This window comes from Monodon monoceros, unplaced genomic scaffold (assembly GCF_005190385.1).
Source record: "Monodon monoceros isolate NGI ecotype Baffin Bay Population unplaced genomic scaffold, NGI_Narwhal_1 Super_Scaffold_2, whole genome shotgun sequence".
Taxonomy (NCBI): Eukaryota; Metazoa; Chordata; class Mammalia; order Artiodactyla; family Monodontidae; genus Monodon; species Monodon monoceros.
Window position 1 is genome coordinate 91169077 of NW_021703776.1, and position 17729 is coordinate 91186805.

General features: G+C 45.8%; 1 protein-coding gene across 4 annotated transcripts in view; it reads left to right on the forward strand.

Moving 5' to 3' along the window:
- Positions 1-17729, forward strand: part of TBXAS1 (thromboxane A synthase 1) — a 150140-nt gene that overhangs the window by 64676 nt on the left and 67735 nt on the right. For 2 of the 4 annotated variants that reach the window (XM_029234109.1, XM_029234110.1), the window contains exons 4-5: positions 2308-2404; positions 10263-10379. In XM_029234109.1, coding sequence (XP_029089942.1) covers positions 2308-2404; positions 10263-10379 — 214 coding nt within the window. Of the gene's footprint in view, positions 1-2307; positions 2405-3792; positions 3848-10262; positions 10380-12489; positions 12511-17729 lie in introns of those variants that run through there. The other 2 variants (XM_029234111.1, XM_029234108.1) reach the window with 2 other exon arrangements.

Sequence of the window (17729 nt, forward strand, 5' to 3'; positions counted from 1 at the left end):
ACTCTGAGTAACATGAGGAAAACTTATTTTCATTTTGATCCCTTTATCCTCTTAGTTTTAAAATATAATTATCTTAAGTATTTTCTCTAAATATATTGAACACCATATCAGATGGTGTTATAATTTTTGCTTCAATCATCAAATTTAAGAAACATAATTGTTCACCCACTCCATTGTTCTTTCCTTTCCTTTCTGAAGTTCCAAGATTTCTTCTGTTATCATTTTCCTTCTGTTTGGAGAACTTCCTTTAGCCATTCTTTTTGGTTTTGGGGGGGGGGGTGTTTTTTGTTGTTGTTGTTTTCCTTTTGGCTGCACGCGGGCTTTCTCTAGTTGCAGCGAGTGGGGGCTACTCTTCGTTGCGGTGTGTGGGCTTCTCATGGCGGTGGCTTCTCTCGTTGCGGAGCATCGCCTCTAAGTGCGCAGGCTTCAGTAGTTGCGGCGCGTGGGCTCAATAGTTGTGGTGCGCAGGCTTAGTTGCCCTGCAACATGTGGGATCTTCCCGGACCGGGGAGCAAACCCGTGTCCCCTGCATTGGCAGGCAGATTCTTAACCACTGCACCATCAGAGAAGTCCCCTTTAGCCACTCTCGAAGGGTAAGTCTGTTTGTGACAAATTATCTTAGTTTTCCTTCATCTGAAAATATTGTTATTTTCTCACCGTTCCTGAAGGATATTTTCACCAGATGTAGAACTTGTGGTGGACGGTTTTCTTCTTTCAGCATTTGAAAAATGTGTCAATTCCTTCTGGCCTCCATGGTTTCTGAGGAGAAACCTGCTCTCCTTTCATTGGTGTTCCCTGTAAATAATATGTTATTTTTTCTCTGGCTGCTTTCAAGATTTTTTCTATTTTTTAGTTTTCAGAAGTGTAGTTATGATGTGTCTTGGCATGAATTTCTCTGGGTTCCTCCTACTGGGGTTCACTCAGCTTCTTGAATCTGTAAGTTTTTGCCTTTTGCCAAATTGGAGACATTTTCAGCCATTCTTTCTTCAAACCCAGGTGACATTTTAAGTTTGAGAAGCATTGCTCTAGAGTGGGCTTCAAGGGTCCAAGAACCCCTCAAATTTTATCTGAAAATGCTGTGAATGTCCATTTTTCTTAGGAGAATGTCAACAGCTTTCACTAGATTCTCAAAAAATTCCATGACACGCCCCATAAAGTTTACAGAAGCATTGGTTTATGGCCTTATTGGGTTATTTTTGGTCTTCTTGGCTAAAACCAATTTTTAAAAACTAGTTAGTATTCTTCCTCCTACCACATCTGTTGAATTCCTGTGTCCCAAAGGTTTCTCTAACGGTTTTGGGAAATATGATCACTCAGATGAATATTTCTGAGTGCCTGACATGTGCCAGACAAATATTTTTTTTCCCCTAGTTAGTGAGAAGGGGAAGAGTTAAAACATTAAAGACACTTGTAGCTCATGAGAAGTTTTAAGTAACTAAGAAACCAAAGTAAACTTTGTTCCTTTCATGTCGTGTGACTTTGTTCCTTACTGGTCTGAGCTGGATGTGCCAGCGATCACATTACATCCTGAAAATATAATTCCATATACAGTACTAAAAACGTGGCATTATGCAGTGGGCCCACTTGTCATCACTCTAGTTTGCTTTATACGGTTGGAGCCAAGCACACATAGTTCCTCCAAGCAGTCTTGTCCCTGGATAACTGCACAACTGAGGCGTCTGCCTGGTACACCCTCACTCACCTTCGCCACTCACCTTCCTGGAGTAACTCTCGCTCATCTCTCAGAACTCACTTTAGGAAGCACCACCTCTAGGAAGACTTCATTCTCTCCTCTCCAGGGGTTGAGTAGGGTGTGTCTCCAATGTCACCCATGCTTGCCAGATGTCACAGTATATGATGATTCCCTAATTGCCACTGCCACCAGACTGTGAGACCCTTGGAGGCTGTGACCGGGTCCGCATGCTTTTGTTCCCCAGCACTTTTGAGCCCCAGCACTTTAATAAACATAACATGTCCTTAAGCGCAGCTCCCTGTGGGAATTCACCACCACCACTGACTGGCTAAGCCTTTCCTCCATTTCTTCATTAGTGTCATAAGTATCTCTTGAGCTCCTTCACAGGTAGGTGTAGCAGGATTCCATAGATGTTTGTGGAATGAAAGTTGGTGTTAGATCATCACAGCTCTGCTCTTCCTCAAGCTTAGCCATGCATTTTCTCATCTTCTCCACAGCTTTACCTCCTATTTATCTTTTATTCTTCATTCTAAGCCACTGTGAATTCTTTTTGGAAAGGAGGAGAGGGCAGATAAATACAACACATTTTAAAGTAATCTTCTTATTCCTCCCAGGTACTATCTTGGTCGTCAGATGTTTATCGTTATCTCTGACCCGGACATGATCAAGAAGATATTGGTTGAGAAGTTCAGTAACTTCACCAACAGAATGGTATGTAATTTTCTTTCTTCATATGGATGGATGGGGAATCATTCTAAGATGCAAGGACCGCACGTCACATCTAACAGGGATGTGATTGGGCCTTTTGTAAGGTTTAGATCAGTTCAACTCAAAACTGTGCTCCCCAGTGAATCTGAGTTTTCAAAAGGGATGTATAGGACGCTACAAAAGAATGGCATTTACATTTAAGAGACGCTTCAAGAAAGCTAAACCTCAAGAGGAGTTGGGGCTAATAAAATTCTAAAACCGGGAGGGTTTTGAAAGCTGTGTTCAAAGCTAGAGGAATCCAGAGAGTCAAGTGACCTCAGACAAGTGACCGAGGAAGACCGAGCAAGGTTAATAAACATCAGAGGGAATGCAAGATATCAAGCTTCCCGCGCTTACATCCTTCCCAGAGAGTATAAACATCTTAAGGCTGGAAAAAGAAGACAAGTAACATTACGAGGGAAATTTATCCCCAAGTAACAAGTCTCTAACCCACTAACGGATGTACATATTCCATCTTTTTTTGAAAGCACATATCCTGCTTTTTATCTTTGATGAGAAATCCCAAAGAATTGAAGAGGTGACAGAAAATGGCAAAGCTCAGTGCTGTCCATATTTTCCAAAAATGAGGAGATGAGAATTCTAGCAGAGATGATCAATAACTTTCATGTTGATTTTTGGAAAAAGTCTAAAGGGAGTTGATAAATAGTTGCTTATGAGAATTCAGAGAATCACTATGCACCAACCTTTTTTTTTTTTTTTTTGGCAAATTAAACTCATCTTCCATTCTTATAGGAGTAGTAAGCAATGTATGCGCTCTTTTGTTGGTTATTTGACAAACTTCTGCACACTTGCCATATATACCAGGCACTGTCTAGGTAATGATTAGAAAGAGATAGAAAACTCAGTCTCGTCCTTGAGGAGCTTATAGTCTAATGACAGAGGCAGAGAGGAAAGAGACCAGTACAATACGGTACGGTGAGCATGGAAAACACTGCACCATCCAGGAGGGGAACCAGGAAAGGCTTATTAGACGTAAGGTGACTGGGACTGAGTCTTAAAGAAATTAGCAGCAGCCCCCTAGCTTTCTGTACTGGTTGAGCTGTCCAGAGTGGGTTTTTTTTTTTTCCCCTCGTTAAATTTCACAGGAACTTATGAGACTGGTACAATTATCATCTCTATCTTACTGACAAAGATACTAAGGCTCAGGTTAAGTGACAACCCTGGTCACATGACTAACAGGAGGAAGACTAATAGGGTTTAGGTGCCATCTCCCAACTCAAGTCCAGGGCTCTTTCTACTGTCACTATTGTAACAGCTGCCTAGGTGACATCTCTGGATTATCAAGGTTTCACTGAGTAACTGTTACTCACCCAAAGCACGCTCATCTTGCGGCCCCAGAGCACCACGCACACTTCCAGGCACCACATGGCCACTAGAAGGAGGTGATCTGGGAGGGGGTGATCGCCTGGGCTGCTAACTCCTCCATCGCCTCAGAATGGCTGAAGGAAATACAGAAGCTTAGCCACTTCTCTGCCTCCGTTTGATTCTCTCCCCAAATACTCTGCTGTTACTTCCCTGTTCAAAGTCCCTTGAAGGTTTTTGTGGCCTTGGGATTTTAGAGACTGAGTCTGATGGTTAAAGGCAGTCATAGATTGCTGCTCCCCCAGACTCAGCAAGGAAGGTTGATTAGAGAAACAGAGGAAGCCAGTGAGTCAAGGGCCCTGACCGCCAAGCCGCGTGCTGGCAGGCATGGAAAGCACTCCAAGGGCTGCCACGGTTCTTGGCCACGGCTGAGCCTCTGAGCAGTGAGATGGGACACGTCAGCCATGTGCCTCCGTACTGTCATGTTCACATGACATCCAAGATGTAACCAAGGTATAAGACCCCTCGAGCTGAGCTGGAATAGAGCTGCTCTCGGATTGATGTCCCAGGGGCAGACACATACTCAAAATACACGTTCAGGCAGAGGGGACCAAATCAAGCTGCCCAGTTTCAGTCCATTTCTCCTCCAAACCATGTGTCTACCGTCCCTATTTTTCCCCACCCCCTGACTAAGATCTCTAGGCCCCAACCTCCAGAATGTGGTTCTAATTTCCTTCTTTCACTCAACACAGTGTCCTCAAGACAAAGTTCAAGTTCCTCAGGTGAGATTTAAGGGCCCCTATAATTTAGATCCATTACATATGCTCCCACCTCAGCTCTCACTGCTCCCCAGTACAAGCAGTCACCCCAGCTGGAGCGGCCTCTCCATTCTCTCTGCAACCTCTCCAAAAGCCCTGGCCCAGTGCCTTTGCTCATGCTGACACCTCTGCTAGAATTGGAGACAGCACAGCAGTGGGTCTTATATTTACTAGCAACGTGAACTTGAGCAAGTTACTTCTTTAAGCCCCTCATCCTTCCTTTGGAAAACAGGGATATGCTCTGCCTTACTAGGCTGTTGTAAGGCTAAATGAGATTATGTGTATAAGTCCTGCTTTACACGCAGGCGAGACAAGTTTTCACCGTGCATTAGCTGCTATTTACAAGAAGATCCTCCACTTCTCCTACACCCATCCGAAACCTTGGTATTCGTCCAGATTCTCCTCAAATTCTGCTCCCCCCATGAAGCTTTCCCTACCTCAACCCTCATTTACTTTTCCCCTTCTCTGAACGCTAACAGCGTTGACCATCTGCATCACTCATTTTCACAGCCGCTCTCATCGCGCCTTCTACTATTTACCATGAATGAGTGCATGGCTTTCGCCCTAACTTGGTTAACTTTAAGCCTTGTCCTTCTCTTTTTATACCCCAGGGCCCAAACACATAACGACTACTCAGTATCCGATATATTCTCGTTCAAGCAGAATTGACTCTCCGTCAACTTGACATTCTCCCCAGAAGAACTAGGTAGTACCTGGAGATTCAATATGTACATCCTCTTGTAGGTCATTCACAAACATGTAAAAAGATCCATCAAAGATAAGATCTCTAGGAAACCCCAATGTTTGTAATTTTCCATCTGGGAATGTAGCCACTTATCCTTAGCTTTGTTTATGGTCTTTAAGCCAATCCCATATTCATGAGGAAACAATGCTTAGTGACTCAAAGCAATCTTCAAAGAACCAACTTTAGAGTGGGATTTTCTCACAGGTTTTGAAAGTCAAATTACATTGGGTTCTGTGGTTCCCTCTTATCCATATGCTTATTTATCTGCTCAAAGAACTCAAGGAGATTAGCGAGGCATGATTTTTTTCTTCCTGACACCACGCCACCTTCCCTCTAATAAGCCATGTTTACCTAAGTGTTCAGCAATTCAGCTTTATTAGACATTCATTCAGTAAACATTAAACACTTACTCCATGCAAGCTCCTACCAAATGGTCCCTTGTGAGACAGAAAATACCTCAGCATATTAGTTTGATACGTGAAGTGAAAAGGAACTTAAATAACGCATGATTTCATTTTCCAGCTGTAAGAACCCATCTCTGCTCACAAATCCAGGCTTGACTTATGTGTGCCCCCGACAGCCTATGGAGAGCGGCTGGGATGGGGAAGCTGGGTTTAGCTCTGAAATTTGGTGTGACCTGTAGGCATCCCATGAGGGACTGACAGAGCACACTGGCTGGAGTTGGGACGACACCACCGGGAACTCCCTGACATAAGTCAGTATTGAGCAAATACTTGAATTCAAAAATTGTTGAATGACATATTTTTTTCCAATTCAAGAACACCGGGCTGAACAGACTCTACGGCTTGGACCCAGGGTGGCAGTTCCTATATCACGCTTCCCCGTTCACATTTTCGTGGTGCTCAGTTCCATGGAACGTGACTGCTTTCTCTTGCCCGTTTTCCGAATGGACCCCTTGGGCCTCTATCACTGCCCTCAGCACTTCCTCAAGTTGCTTCCAGTGGTGCAACCACAGTTTATCTGTAAACCCCAATCAGTCTCCTTAGCACAGATAGAACCTCAGTTGCCCCAGCACCTCTGGACTTGGCTATTTTTATGCAGGTATTTTTAATTAGCTCCTCTTGCTATCGGGTACTCAATGAGGCCACGCGGGCAGCTCTTTTTTTATTATCTGCGGAAACTGGAGCTGGGTCCACTTGATTCAGCAGAAATGGTCCTAACCAGCAGTAGAACGCTGTACTCCTGGCCTGTCATTAAGGCCCAAGTTGGGAAAGCCGTGGGAAGGCTGCTGAGAGGTAGGGAGGCCTTTGGCCCATGTTGGGTTGGTCTAGTTGGATACGGGAATGGAGAGGGGTGTGTTTGATCACTAAACCTGCTGCCAGGAGTTCTGAGCCCTGGTCTGAGATGAGTATGGCAAGAAGGTCAGGCAGCAGGCATGCCCACTGCCAGGTTCCATCACATGTTTGTGGAGTGGAGTGGAAGGTGGTGGTGGTCACCCATGTGTGGGGTGAGATGCCAGCCCTCAGGCCCTCACAGGCAACATGGGGGTCAACTCTCCAGGCACCGGTTCACACCATCGACTCACATCTAAAGCCACGTGATAGATTTGGGGAGTGGTTTTATTCAGGACCCCCAGGGCCTGGCTCCCCAGGTACAACCTCTCCAAGGCTACTTTCACCCTCTCAGCACACGGATGTCGGAATCATAGGACGAGTTCCTGTGAAACCACGCAGCACTTGGCACTGGCAAAGACTGCTAAAGTTCTGAGGCAAATATGGCACTGGAAACCTTATTAGCCCCTGTGCCTGCAGCAGTGCCCCATCCCGGGGGCAGAAGCACAGCTGGTCACAGAGCTCGGGAGCCAGGCAGACTGCACCCGGGGCTCCAGATGGATCGGGCCACCCGTGCTGGACCCCCAGGGACCTGCCCGCTGCTACCCAGAAGGGACAGAGGGGCCTCAGGAAGTTAGCCACAAATATGCCTCGCCCACACCTGCAACAAGTCCCTCTCCATCAACAGCTTTTGAAAACTAACTCATCTAGAGTTTCTGGTCCCCTTTCTCTTAAATAAAACATCGAGTAAAAGAAAACATTCTGGTTTTCAAATGGGTGCAGGGAGATTTAAGTGAGAATGGTTTGGCCCATGACTTAGGGAAGCTCTCGTCACTGCATTCAAAACCTGACTACTTTTTTCGGCTTTGCATTTCTTTTTTTTAAAATAAATTTACTTATTTATTTATTTTTGGCTGCGTTGGGTCTTCGTTGCTGCGCGCGGGCTTTCTCTAGTTGTGGCGAGCAGGGGCTACTCTTCGTTGCGGTGCGTGAGCTTCTCACTGCAGTGGCTTCTCTTGTTGCAGAGCACGGGCTCCAGGCACGCGGGCTTCAGTAGTTGTGGCACGCGGGCTCAGTAGTTGTGGCTCGCAGGCTCTAGAGCGCAGGCTCAGTAGTTGTGGCGCACGGGCTTAGTCGCTCCACGGCATGTGGGATCTTCCCAGCGCAGGGCTCGAACCCGTGTCCCCTGCATTGGCAGGCGGATTCTTAACCACTGCGCCACCAGGGAAGTCCCTCCTTTTTTTTTTTTAACAACTTTATTGGAGAAGGGTCAACTCACATGATGGGTCCACAGCTCCAAGAGGTAGAAGTTCTTACTTAAAAGACCGAACAGACTGCAGAGAATCAGAAACCCAGGTGTGCAACCTCATTTGCCTGACCCCTGTCTGTTTTGAGGCAGGTCTCACTGTTTTATGTGAAACATTGTGCTGTGCACTGGAAACCCTGCAGCCTGAGCTGGGAGCTTCTCATCCCGGGATGGGCTGCCCACAGATCACTCAAACCTCCTGTTCAGAATTTCCGAGAAGTGGGGTACAGGCTCTAGTGATAGGGGCTCATCGCTCAAGGCAGGTTATTTTTAGTAGTTATTTAGACTTCTGGGAAGTTCTCCTTTAGAGGAACTGGAATTTTCCCCATAGCTCCCACTATTGAACCTAATTCTACCACCCAGGGTCAAAAAAAAGAGCCAAATCTCTTCCATGTAATATGCATTCAATAGACATTTTTAAAGTACAGACTAAGGACCACAATCTGATCTTCCAAGCCTTCTCTTTCCAGCTACGCATTCTAAAATCTGTCAGACTGTCCCCTCACCAACCGACTGCTCTTCGGAAATGACCAGCTTGCCACTTTCCCTCTTCCAGTATCGTATCTAGAAATGAAAATAGATTGGTTACTCTAACCAATGCTTCTGAAATCTTCCATCAGAGAATGAAGAATTCTAATGGAAGTTGTAGGCTGAAGGGAGAGTATTGTCATGGCAAGCTGGTGAGGGAGACAATGCTGACATATTGCACAAGGGCTGGATTTGTCCTCCAAGGGCAAGATAAAAACTATCATGGAGCCAATCCTTAGGTCTATAGGACAGACACAAAATCCAGTCAACCTTGACTCTTATCTCCAATTTCCTCTGTTCCATCAGAAGCCCATAAACCACCACCCAGCTTTCCTTGGAGCGAAATGCTTTAGGACAGGTAGTGTGGCAGAGGACCGGCATTTGCCAGTATTCAAAATGTACCATTTCCTCCTTTGATTCTGGAACCCAAACAAATGGGTTATGTTCTAAAAATTCCATAAAACCACAATTCTGTATAGTGACCACAGCACTCCTAAAGAATTTTATTCTAAATATAGAGAGGTATTCCTCTGCAGAAAAAATATCCCAGCAACTTGGTTCTAATATATAATTAAATCCCCCCAGATACTTTGCAGTTATGTATTATAGGTTATTTTGAGTGTTCATATTTTATCAGAAAATTATCATTTTCCTCTGAACAGGAGTTTTTACAAGGCTTTTGAGTTAACGGTGGCTGGCTTCATGTTTCAACTATAATTAAAACAGTGAAAAGAAATAGCAAAACCGTATATCACATGCAGTTCTGAAGAATGCTTTGTCCTCCAGTCCCCCTACTTCCCCTCACCCTGCAGCCCTGGGGCTCAGGGCTCTGAACAGCTGTGAGGGCCCCCAGTTTTGACCGTTTGGTGGGAGTAGGTGGTCTTAGGAAAGAAGAGAGTGGCCTGGGAAGAAGGGATAAGGAGACCTCATTTTCTGTGTGCTTCCAGACTCAGCTGGACTGTCTCCTCCTCAGAGAAGGCTTCCTGGCCACTTAATCCCCTATCATTTTCTCACCTCGCTGCCCTCTCTCCCCCTTCATAACACCCACTTTCCCATGAAACGTAATGACAGCTATTTGTTAGTTTAGGAGGTAACTGTCTGCTTCCCCACTAGACTATCAACTCATTGAGGGCCAATGCAATGTCTTCTTTATTCAGCACCGTATAGCCAACTTCTCGTGTATATTAGACATTCAACAAACATTCGCTGAATGAGAAGAATGGGTGAATGAATGAGTGAAAGAACACAGAAACATCATGACAGGAAGGAGTTCTCTTGGAACAGCTCTGTTGGGGCATGCTTCTGAAGGATTCTCTTTTTCCCCTTTCCCTCTCCTCCCCCCACCCCCAGGCATATTCCAAAGACCCAGACACGAGTCTGTGAACTCCTGGCCCAACGTAACCAATCCAACCACACAAAACCCCTTGCCAAAATAGTTCAGACATGAAACTCAATCCCAGGAAAGACGAGCCCACCTCCAAGAAGCCAGCTGTTGGGTCCTCCGGGAACCCCCACTCTGCAGGGGGGCTGCAGAACACACAGACGCCGCTGAGTTATTTACAGTGATAACCACAGAGTAACAAGATAGAATTGGGCCAGCGGCGCTTCCCCATCTGCTCCCGGTGGGTCCTCGGCCATGGATCTAGAGACCATTGTCCATGAGCCTTTATATTCTGTACATCCTTGCAAGAGAAGTCTCCTAATTATTGGTCACGGGTGACTTGAACCAGAGAGTTTATCGTGGACTGTATTGCCACCCAGGCGTCTTGGGCTCCCTTGTGTCCTAACTCTGCTTATCGCTTTCCACCAGGCATCAGGTTTGGAACCCAAACCGGTAGCCAACAGTGTCCTGTTTTTACGTGACAAAAGATGGGAAGAGGTCAGAAGTGTCCTGACGTCTGCTTTCAGTCCTGAAAAGCTGAATGAGGTAAGACCTGGGAAACGCAGACTCTCTTCCATAAAGAGCAGGTTTCCTCTCTCCAGATTATGATGGGAGCCGGTTCACTTTGCGTCACTTGTCCGTTGCCCTGCCCGCTATGCCCGTCAAACCTCCCTATTATCCCCAAAGCACAGGAAACTGTACTGGAGTGTCTGCCCTTTCTCCAGCTTTCCGCAGCCCCAGTTGCCATGAATCTGTAGTGAGTCAGCAAGCACTCAGGGCACTTCTGCTAAATCCCAAGGCTCTGCCCCGGGCACTTTGGGGGCACCCAGGAGAAAACTGGAGGGGCTCTCCTCAGACTTTCATGTGTAACGGATCACCTGAGAATCCTGTTAAAATGCAGATTCTGATGCAGTAGGTCTGGGGTGGGGCCTGAGACTCTGCATCTCTAACAAGCTCCCAGGTGACGTGGATGCTTCTGAACAATGAACCACACTTTACATAGCAAGGAACTAGAGAACATCTTGAAATGAAGGTGAGCTTTGAATCAAGTCTGAAATAGGGAAGAGACGGCCATGGATACGAGGATGTCCTTGGGCAGAACTCTTGGGAGGGGGGTGGGCAGGCCCAAGTTAATCTTTGTGGCCAGGTCAAAGGGCAAACTGTCATTTACAAGATGCTCTTAAACCCGGGGCTGCCGCCTTCCCCCACCCAGGGACCCACCCTTCCCTACCAGCTGTATAAATAAAACTTACTGTTTGTCCTGCTTCCTGACCAAGTTCTCTCACACCTGATCCTCACTGATGGCCCCTCAATTGCTCATCTGGCTTTGATGCCTGTTCTGAATTCTGCAACAGCAACAGCTCATGGCTGAGCCCTTGAGCCCTTCTGATGTGACGTGGCTGAAGGGCTGCCTCAGTGTGAGTCCCAGGTACATGGGCAACTCCAGAGCAAGTGCCCTTCCAGAGCCAGCCACCACATCTAGCTGTTGCAGAACGCCTGGCCTTGGAGTGGCCTGTCTTCAGTTCAATAGATGAGAGCTACTCTGAGCTTCAACTCAAGATGCTCACTCACCCATATGGTCCTGCTGAATTCCTCTAAGTCTTCTGAAGTCCCCCAGAAGAGGAGAGGGTTCCAGACTTCATAATTAATCCCATCCAAATAAACTCAGAAACCAGAGATCCTGCCCATCCTCAGTGAGGTTTTTCTGTTGTTTTCTTTCCTCAAGGCGGTTTTGATTTGTGTTTCCATACGTAGCCTTTACATAGCCAGCTAACACTCACACAGCTCTTACCATGTGCCAGACACCACTGTAAGGCTTCCTGTTCGTATTAGCATACTTAATCTTCACCACATCTCTGTGAGGTAAATACTATTATCAATCCCATTTTACAGATGAGGAAACTGAGGCCCATAGAGATTATGCGCTTCACGTCACATAGCTAGTAAGTGTGGCAAAGCCAAGGTTAGAACCCAGTTCCAGAATGCTCTTAAGCTCTCTGCTTGACTGCTTCTCCTATCTTGTCCTGAAGCTCCCTAGGACTGTCCTAGGGACTGTCTGGAGGGTGGTGGAAGGGAGATGAAGCAAATGGAAACCTAGGGGTATCAGAAGCAACACTCCTCCGTTTGCTGCCTAAGTTTGGAACCAATTGAGGTATGGAAACAGGTTTCAGACAGAAACCTCCTTTCTCACTGGTAAAGCTGTTTGAGAAATACAGCCTGCCTTCTGGTGGTGTGGGCTTGCTAATGCTTCCCCCGGAGTGGGCAATTGCAGCCTCCCCCCCCAGCAGGAGGGCAGCCGAGAGCGCACGCTAACATGCCCCCCCACCCCGTCCCCCCAGGGCTGGCCCACGCAGGCTCAGTTCCTTCTTTGCACGCCTCGGCCTGATAAGGGAGGGCAGGACCCAGCCTTCCTCAGCCTCAGGTACACACTGGAGTCATCTGGGGAGCTTTGCAAACCATTGCTGTCTGGGTCTCACATCTAGATTAAATTGGTTTGGTTTGGAATGCAGCCTGGGTCTGAGGGGATTTTACAGCTCCCCAGGCGATTCTGATGTAAAGCCAGAGTTGGGAACCACCACTGGTAGAAATTACCCACAAGGAAACATGAGGAGGGGGGTATCCTGCTACAGCTGGAACCAGGAGCCCTGCTCCACAGTTAGCCCTGTTATATACTGAGGTTTCATGTGAGAATTTGTTTGAAGGAAGGGCCTGCTTCTTTAAAAAGTTGTAAAGCATTATTTGGGTCACCTTTATTACACCTAGTCACTAAAATGCTGAGTTAACCAAAAGGGAAAGGATGGGGTGGAGAGGTAGGTAAACCGTGGGTTGACATAAGGAGCTCCAACACGTTGCATCCCACTTCCTCATTTGTGAGTAAACAATGACTTGACAACGCTATAGATACAGAAAGAATCTTATCATTTGTTAAAAAATAAATTGATGAAGGGTATCTGATTTTTTTTTTTTTTAAGTAAGAAAGGAAGTTTTTTTGACAGTGAAGAGGAAAAAAAAAAAAGAATCTTATCAGGGTCTAGATTTCTTTAACACCCTACAGGACACACTCCAGAAACTGATACAGCATCATCGCCCAAACAAATTCAGGGCTCCTGATGTCCCAAGCATTTTCTCCTTTTGGTTCAGAAATCAAATTCTTAGTGCCTGAATTAGCTGCAGAAAATAGAGTTCCTCCAAGTGGTTCATAGCACTGAGATGCCTAGTAGCCACAAATAAGAGGGAGGGGGAAGGGAGGGGGAGAGAAATTTTCATAGACAGATGCCCTGGGTTTTGCTTCAGATCTAGCTCATTGTTTAACATATTCTACAAGTGAACTTAAAGCTCCATTGGAAGTCATCTTTCTACTCAATATAGTTCAATTTAGGTTCTTGGGTTTCAGTTGAAAGGACGCCATTCCGGTGCAGAGTTAGTCACCTTCGTCCCCACCTGTGGAGAACTTAGACCTGGTGAATTTAAGGTGTCTGGGAGGCATCTAAGTAGATGCATCAGGCAGAAGTTGGCTGCAGATATGGAGCTCAGGAGAGAAGGGTAGGAAAGATGGTCATCAAAAACACAGACAGGGGGCTTCCCTGGTGGCGCAGTGGTTGAGAATCTGCCTGCTAATGCAGGGGACATGGGTTCTATCCCTGGTCTGGGAAGATCCCACATGCCGCGGAGCAACTACGTCCGTGAGCCACAACTACTGAGCCTGCGCGTCTGGAGCCTGTGCTCCGCAACAAGAGAGGCCGCGATAGTGAGTGGCCCCCGCTTGCCACAACTAGAGAAAGCCCTCGCACAGAAATGAAGACCCAACACAGCCAAAGATAAAAAAATAAATAAATAAAAACACAGACAGGGGCCACGGGGATATAATATACAGCGTAAGGAATATGATCAATAATACTGTAATAACTTTGGGGACAGATGGTTACTAGATTTACTGCGGTGATTGTTTCATAATGAATGCAAATGTCACACCAGTATGTAGTACACCTGAAACTAAGGTAATAGTGTACATCAACTATATTTCAATTTAAAAAAAAAAGAAAATTTTTACAAGAGAGAAAACACAGGGCTTCCCTGGTGGCACAGTGGTTGGGGGTCCGCCTGCCGATGCGGGAGATGCGGGTTCGTGCCCCGGTCCAGGAAGATCCCACATGCCGCGGAGCGGCTGGGCCCATGAGCCATGGCCGCTGAGCCTGCGCGTCCGGAGCCTGTGCTCCGCAATGGGAGAGGCCACAACAGTGAGAGGCCTGCATACCGCAAAAAAAAAAAAAGAGAGAGAGAACACAGACATGGGTGAGGTCGCCCCAGGAGTGTATATAGCATGAGAAGAGGGCTGGGGAGAACCATATATAAGTGAGGGGCAGAGGAGAGACCTACAAAGATGACTTGGGAAGAACAGCTTGAAACTGAAGTCCAGGAGAATGTGGAAGGGAAACGCTTTTCAAGGAGGAAGGAGCAGACAAAGGTGTTAAAATGCTGGTTAAAAAGAAAGGAACATGAGGACTAAAAAATACATGACCAAAAAAAAAATACATGACAAAGATAATAGTTTTCAAGGGTTAAGCCAATGTCTGTGTGTTTCATGCTCCATAAATCACGTCCTGGATTTTCTCTCCCCCACTGAATCATTGCTTCAGAAGGAGGCGGCAGTGGGCAACTTCCAGAATGAGGAGGTCTTTGCTCAGTTTTACACATGAGGCTTTCCTGAGCCCTACTGAGACAATGGTCTTGGAGTTGGGAGCTTTGTTGGGAGTGAAAAGTTTTCCTAATTCGTAAAGCAGCTCTCTTTGTATATGAAAAGCAGGGTTTGAGACTCTGAGCAAGGAGTGTTACTCTACACCAAAGTGTAGACCGGATGGAGGATCTTCCTATCCTACGGAAGATGGGTGGAGGGGAGAAAGATGGGAGGGCTGGTTGCCAGATATCAGTTGCCAGACGTCAGCGTCCTGACTGCCTCCTTCTCCAGCGCCCGGGACCCTCCAAGTTTCTAGATGCTTCCCTGGACTTTAACCTCACATTGGCTTTCTCTTTCTAGTCACTTGTTCTCAAACCCTGTGTGACCAAGGGCTGCGCCCAAATCACCTAGTACCCTTGTTTAAAACACATAATTCCAGCCACCCCAGGACCTATAGAATGAGAATTTCTAGGGCGACTGAGAATCTGTATGCTTTACAAGTGCCCTGGCACGATTCTGGTTAGAGCCCTGTTGGAAAGCACTGGCAGTGCAAGTCTTCCTCTTGGTCCCTCGTCTGACCTTCTCAGACCCACAGACTCCCCAGGCTTGTAAGAGCTGGGCCCCAGAACCCCACCCTCCTCCCCTGCTTTATTTTTCTCTGTGGTACTATCACCAGCTAACATTCCATTTATTTTACTTATTTTTTCTTTATTGTTAACTGTATAGCAATGACGCACATAACGGACACTCAACAGTGATTTGCTGGATTGGTGGATGGATGGATGGATGGATAGGGAATCACAGAACCAAGAAGCTTTCTACCTAAGGATATATGTTACAACTGAGATAAAAGGGAAACAAAAGGGAAATAATTTCATCAAAGAAAAATTACGTAAGAGGATGTGGCCGCTTGTTGGCTTTCTCTTTAGAGGGTCTCAAGTCTAGGCATACGTAGAAATAGAGAAAGCAGGTCACAGAGACGCAAAGAGGAGGAGAAGGCTCACCGAGGGCCTGGGGCAGAGGAGACAGAAGAGAGAAGCTCGGGGAACCCATGGGAGCCCGCACTCCACCGGGACATGGGAACCTGGCTCAGTTTTCCCACAAATAGCTATGGAATGTCAATAATCTCCAGTCCTTTCTGAATTAGTAAGTTGCTTTGGGACTTTTATTATCAAACTTGAGAGTTTATTCTTGAAATAAAGATGTGTTTTCCCTTGGAATTCTGAGGCTTTTTCCTTCAGCCCCTGGCAGCCTAAGTTAAGTACTTTACTCCCTGTGACTGTAGGTGTCATTAATATTCATAAAGTTCTGGATGGCACTGTCTTTATTTGTGTGGTTATTAGGCTGTCTTGGCCAGCAATGCCTGAAAGTTACTTTAAACTTTAGCATTCTATCATGAATCCATGGTTTTATTTAAAATAAAATTGGTTTTTGGTTTATGTCTTACCAGGGATAATATAGAGAGATAGAGAACCAGTGAAAATTTGATTGATGCATCCCTGATCCCGGAAGAGACCGTCAAAATCAGAGTCCAGTGACAGACAAGTTATTGGGATTTATATGAAAGGATGGCTGAGCATTGCTGGGAAAACAACTGATTTTTTTATTAGGGAAAATTCTGTCTGATTAGCCTATCGGAATTTTCACCCCATCTCCTAAGAGGTTAATTTTTTTTAAAGGGGCAACCAGTAGACTTACTTGGATTTTTACAGACTCTTTTGCTAGATTCTTTACCAAAGACTATTAATAAGTAACGCTGGGATTGTGTAAAAATTTATTATGGGTCAGGAAGTAAATAGATTCAGTTTCAAGAAACAAAACTGGGGCTGAATTAATCCTTCTCTGAGGAAATACATAAATAATGGGATTCCCTGGGGACCCGGGTTAACACTAATTTTATTTTTAAATTTTATAATTCATCTGAGAGAGGGAGACTACCATGAAATTTATGCATTTGTATATTTCTCTAAGTTCTTCTGGTTTGAAAAATATTAAATCAGTTGGAGTGAGTTTCTAAGACTCTTCTAAGATTGTGTAAGTCAGCACAAAAGTGTCAGATAACCTTCAGTGTAAGCAAGGATAAAATAATACATTTAGGAGAAAAGCATGTAAACCGTACTTATATGATGACGAACTTCAAGCTATGAATAACTACCAGGGAAAAGGATTTGAAATTGAGGATTGGAAAGGCCCCATGGTCATCTAATTCAGTAAAATATTGTAAACTGGCTTCCTCTACACATAGGGATTCACTGTGCATATTAAAAGCTTGAGGCGAAAACTGCAGTAAATAAGTCTGTTTAATTTTGTTTATTCTGGGTTCAAATAAGTTTTCAATAAGTGAAAACATGGGGCGTTAATATCATAGTTGGCTACTGAGAGAAGTGAGGCTTTTGAGCACCATGCCTTTGGACGTAGATTCACGGGGAACTCCATTACCAAGTACTTCTAGCAGAGACCAAGCTCCACATTGGATGGACCACGGATCCAACCCAATATGGCAGCTCAAATCATCTCAGTCCTCAAAGCCCAATAAAAGTGGTGGACATTTGCTCATTTGTCCAGATAACTAAGCTGATGGTGACCCACTGAGTGGATAGAAGAGACCTGGCAGCTCCAAACAGGAGAGCCTGAAGCTGGCTGTGTGTGTCACCCAAGAGTAAGACCAAATCATATCTCTGCACATGGGGACTCAGCTAAAGAAAAGCCAGACTGGACTTCCCTGGTGGCGCAGTGGTTAAGAACCCGTCTGCCAATGCAGGAGACATGGGTTCAAGCCCTGGTCTGGGAAGGTCCCACATGCTGTGGAGCAGCTAAGCCCATGCACCACAACTACTGAGCCTGCACTCTAGAGCCCACGAGCCACAACTACTGAGCCCACGCGCCACAACTACTGAAGCCCGAGCGCCTAGAGCCTGTGCTCCAGAACAAGAGAAGCCACCGCAATGAGAAGCCCGCGCGCAGCATCGAAGACCCAACGCAGCCAGAAAAAAAAAAAAGAATTAGCTTCAGCATTTTTAATGACCTTTAAATCACACATAATAAAATCTTGATTGACCAGACTATTAAAAAAAAAAAAAAGAAAGAAAGAAAGAAAGAAAAGTCAGAAAATCAGACCTACAGGGAAGGCTGGTATCCCTCCCAGTCACTGCTGATCCAGCTCAATGCCTAAGTTTTCACTTTCATCCAGATGTTTCCTGTCAGGAAGACACAGTCAATAA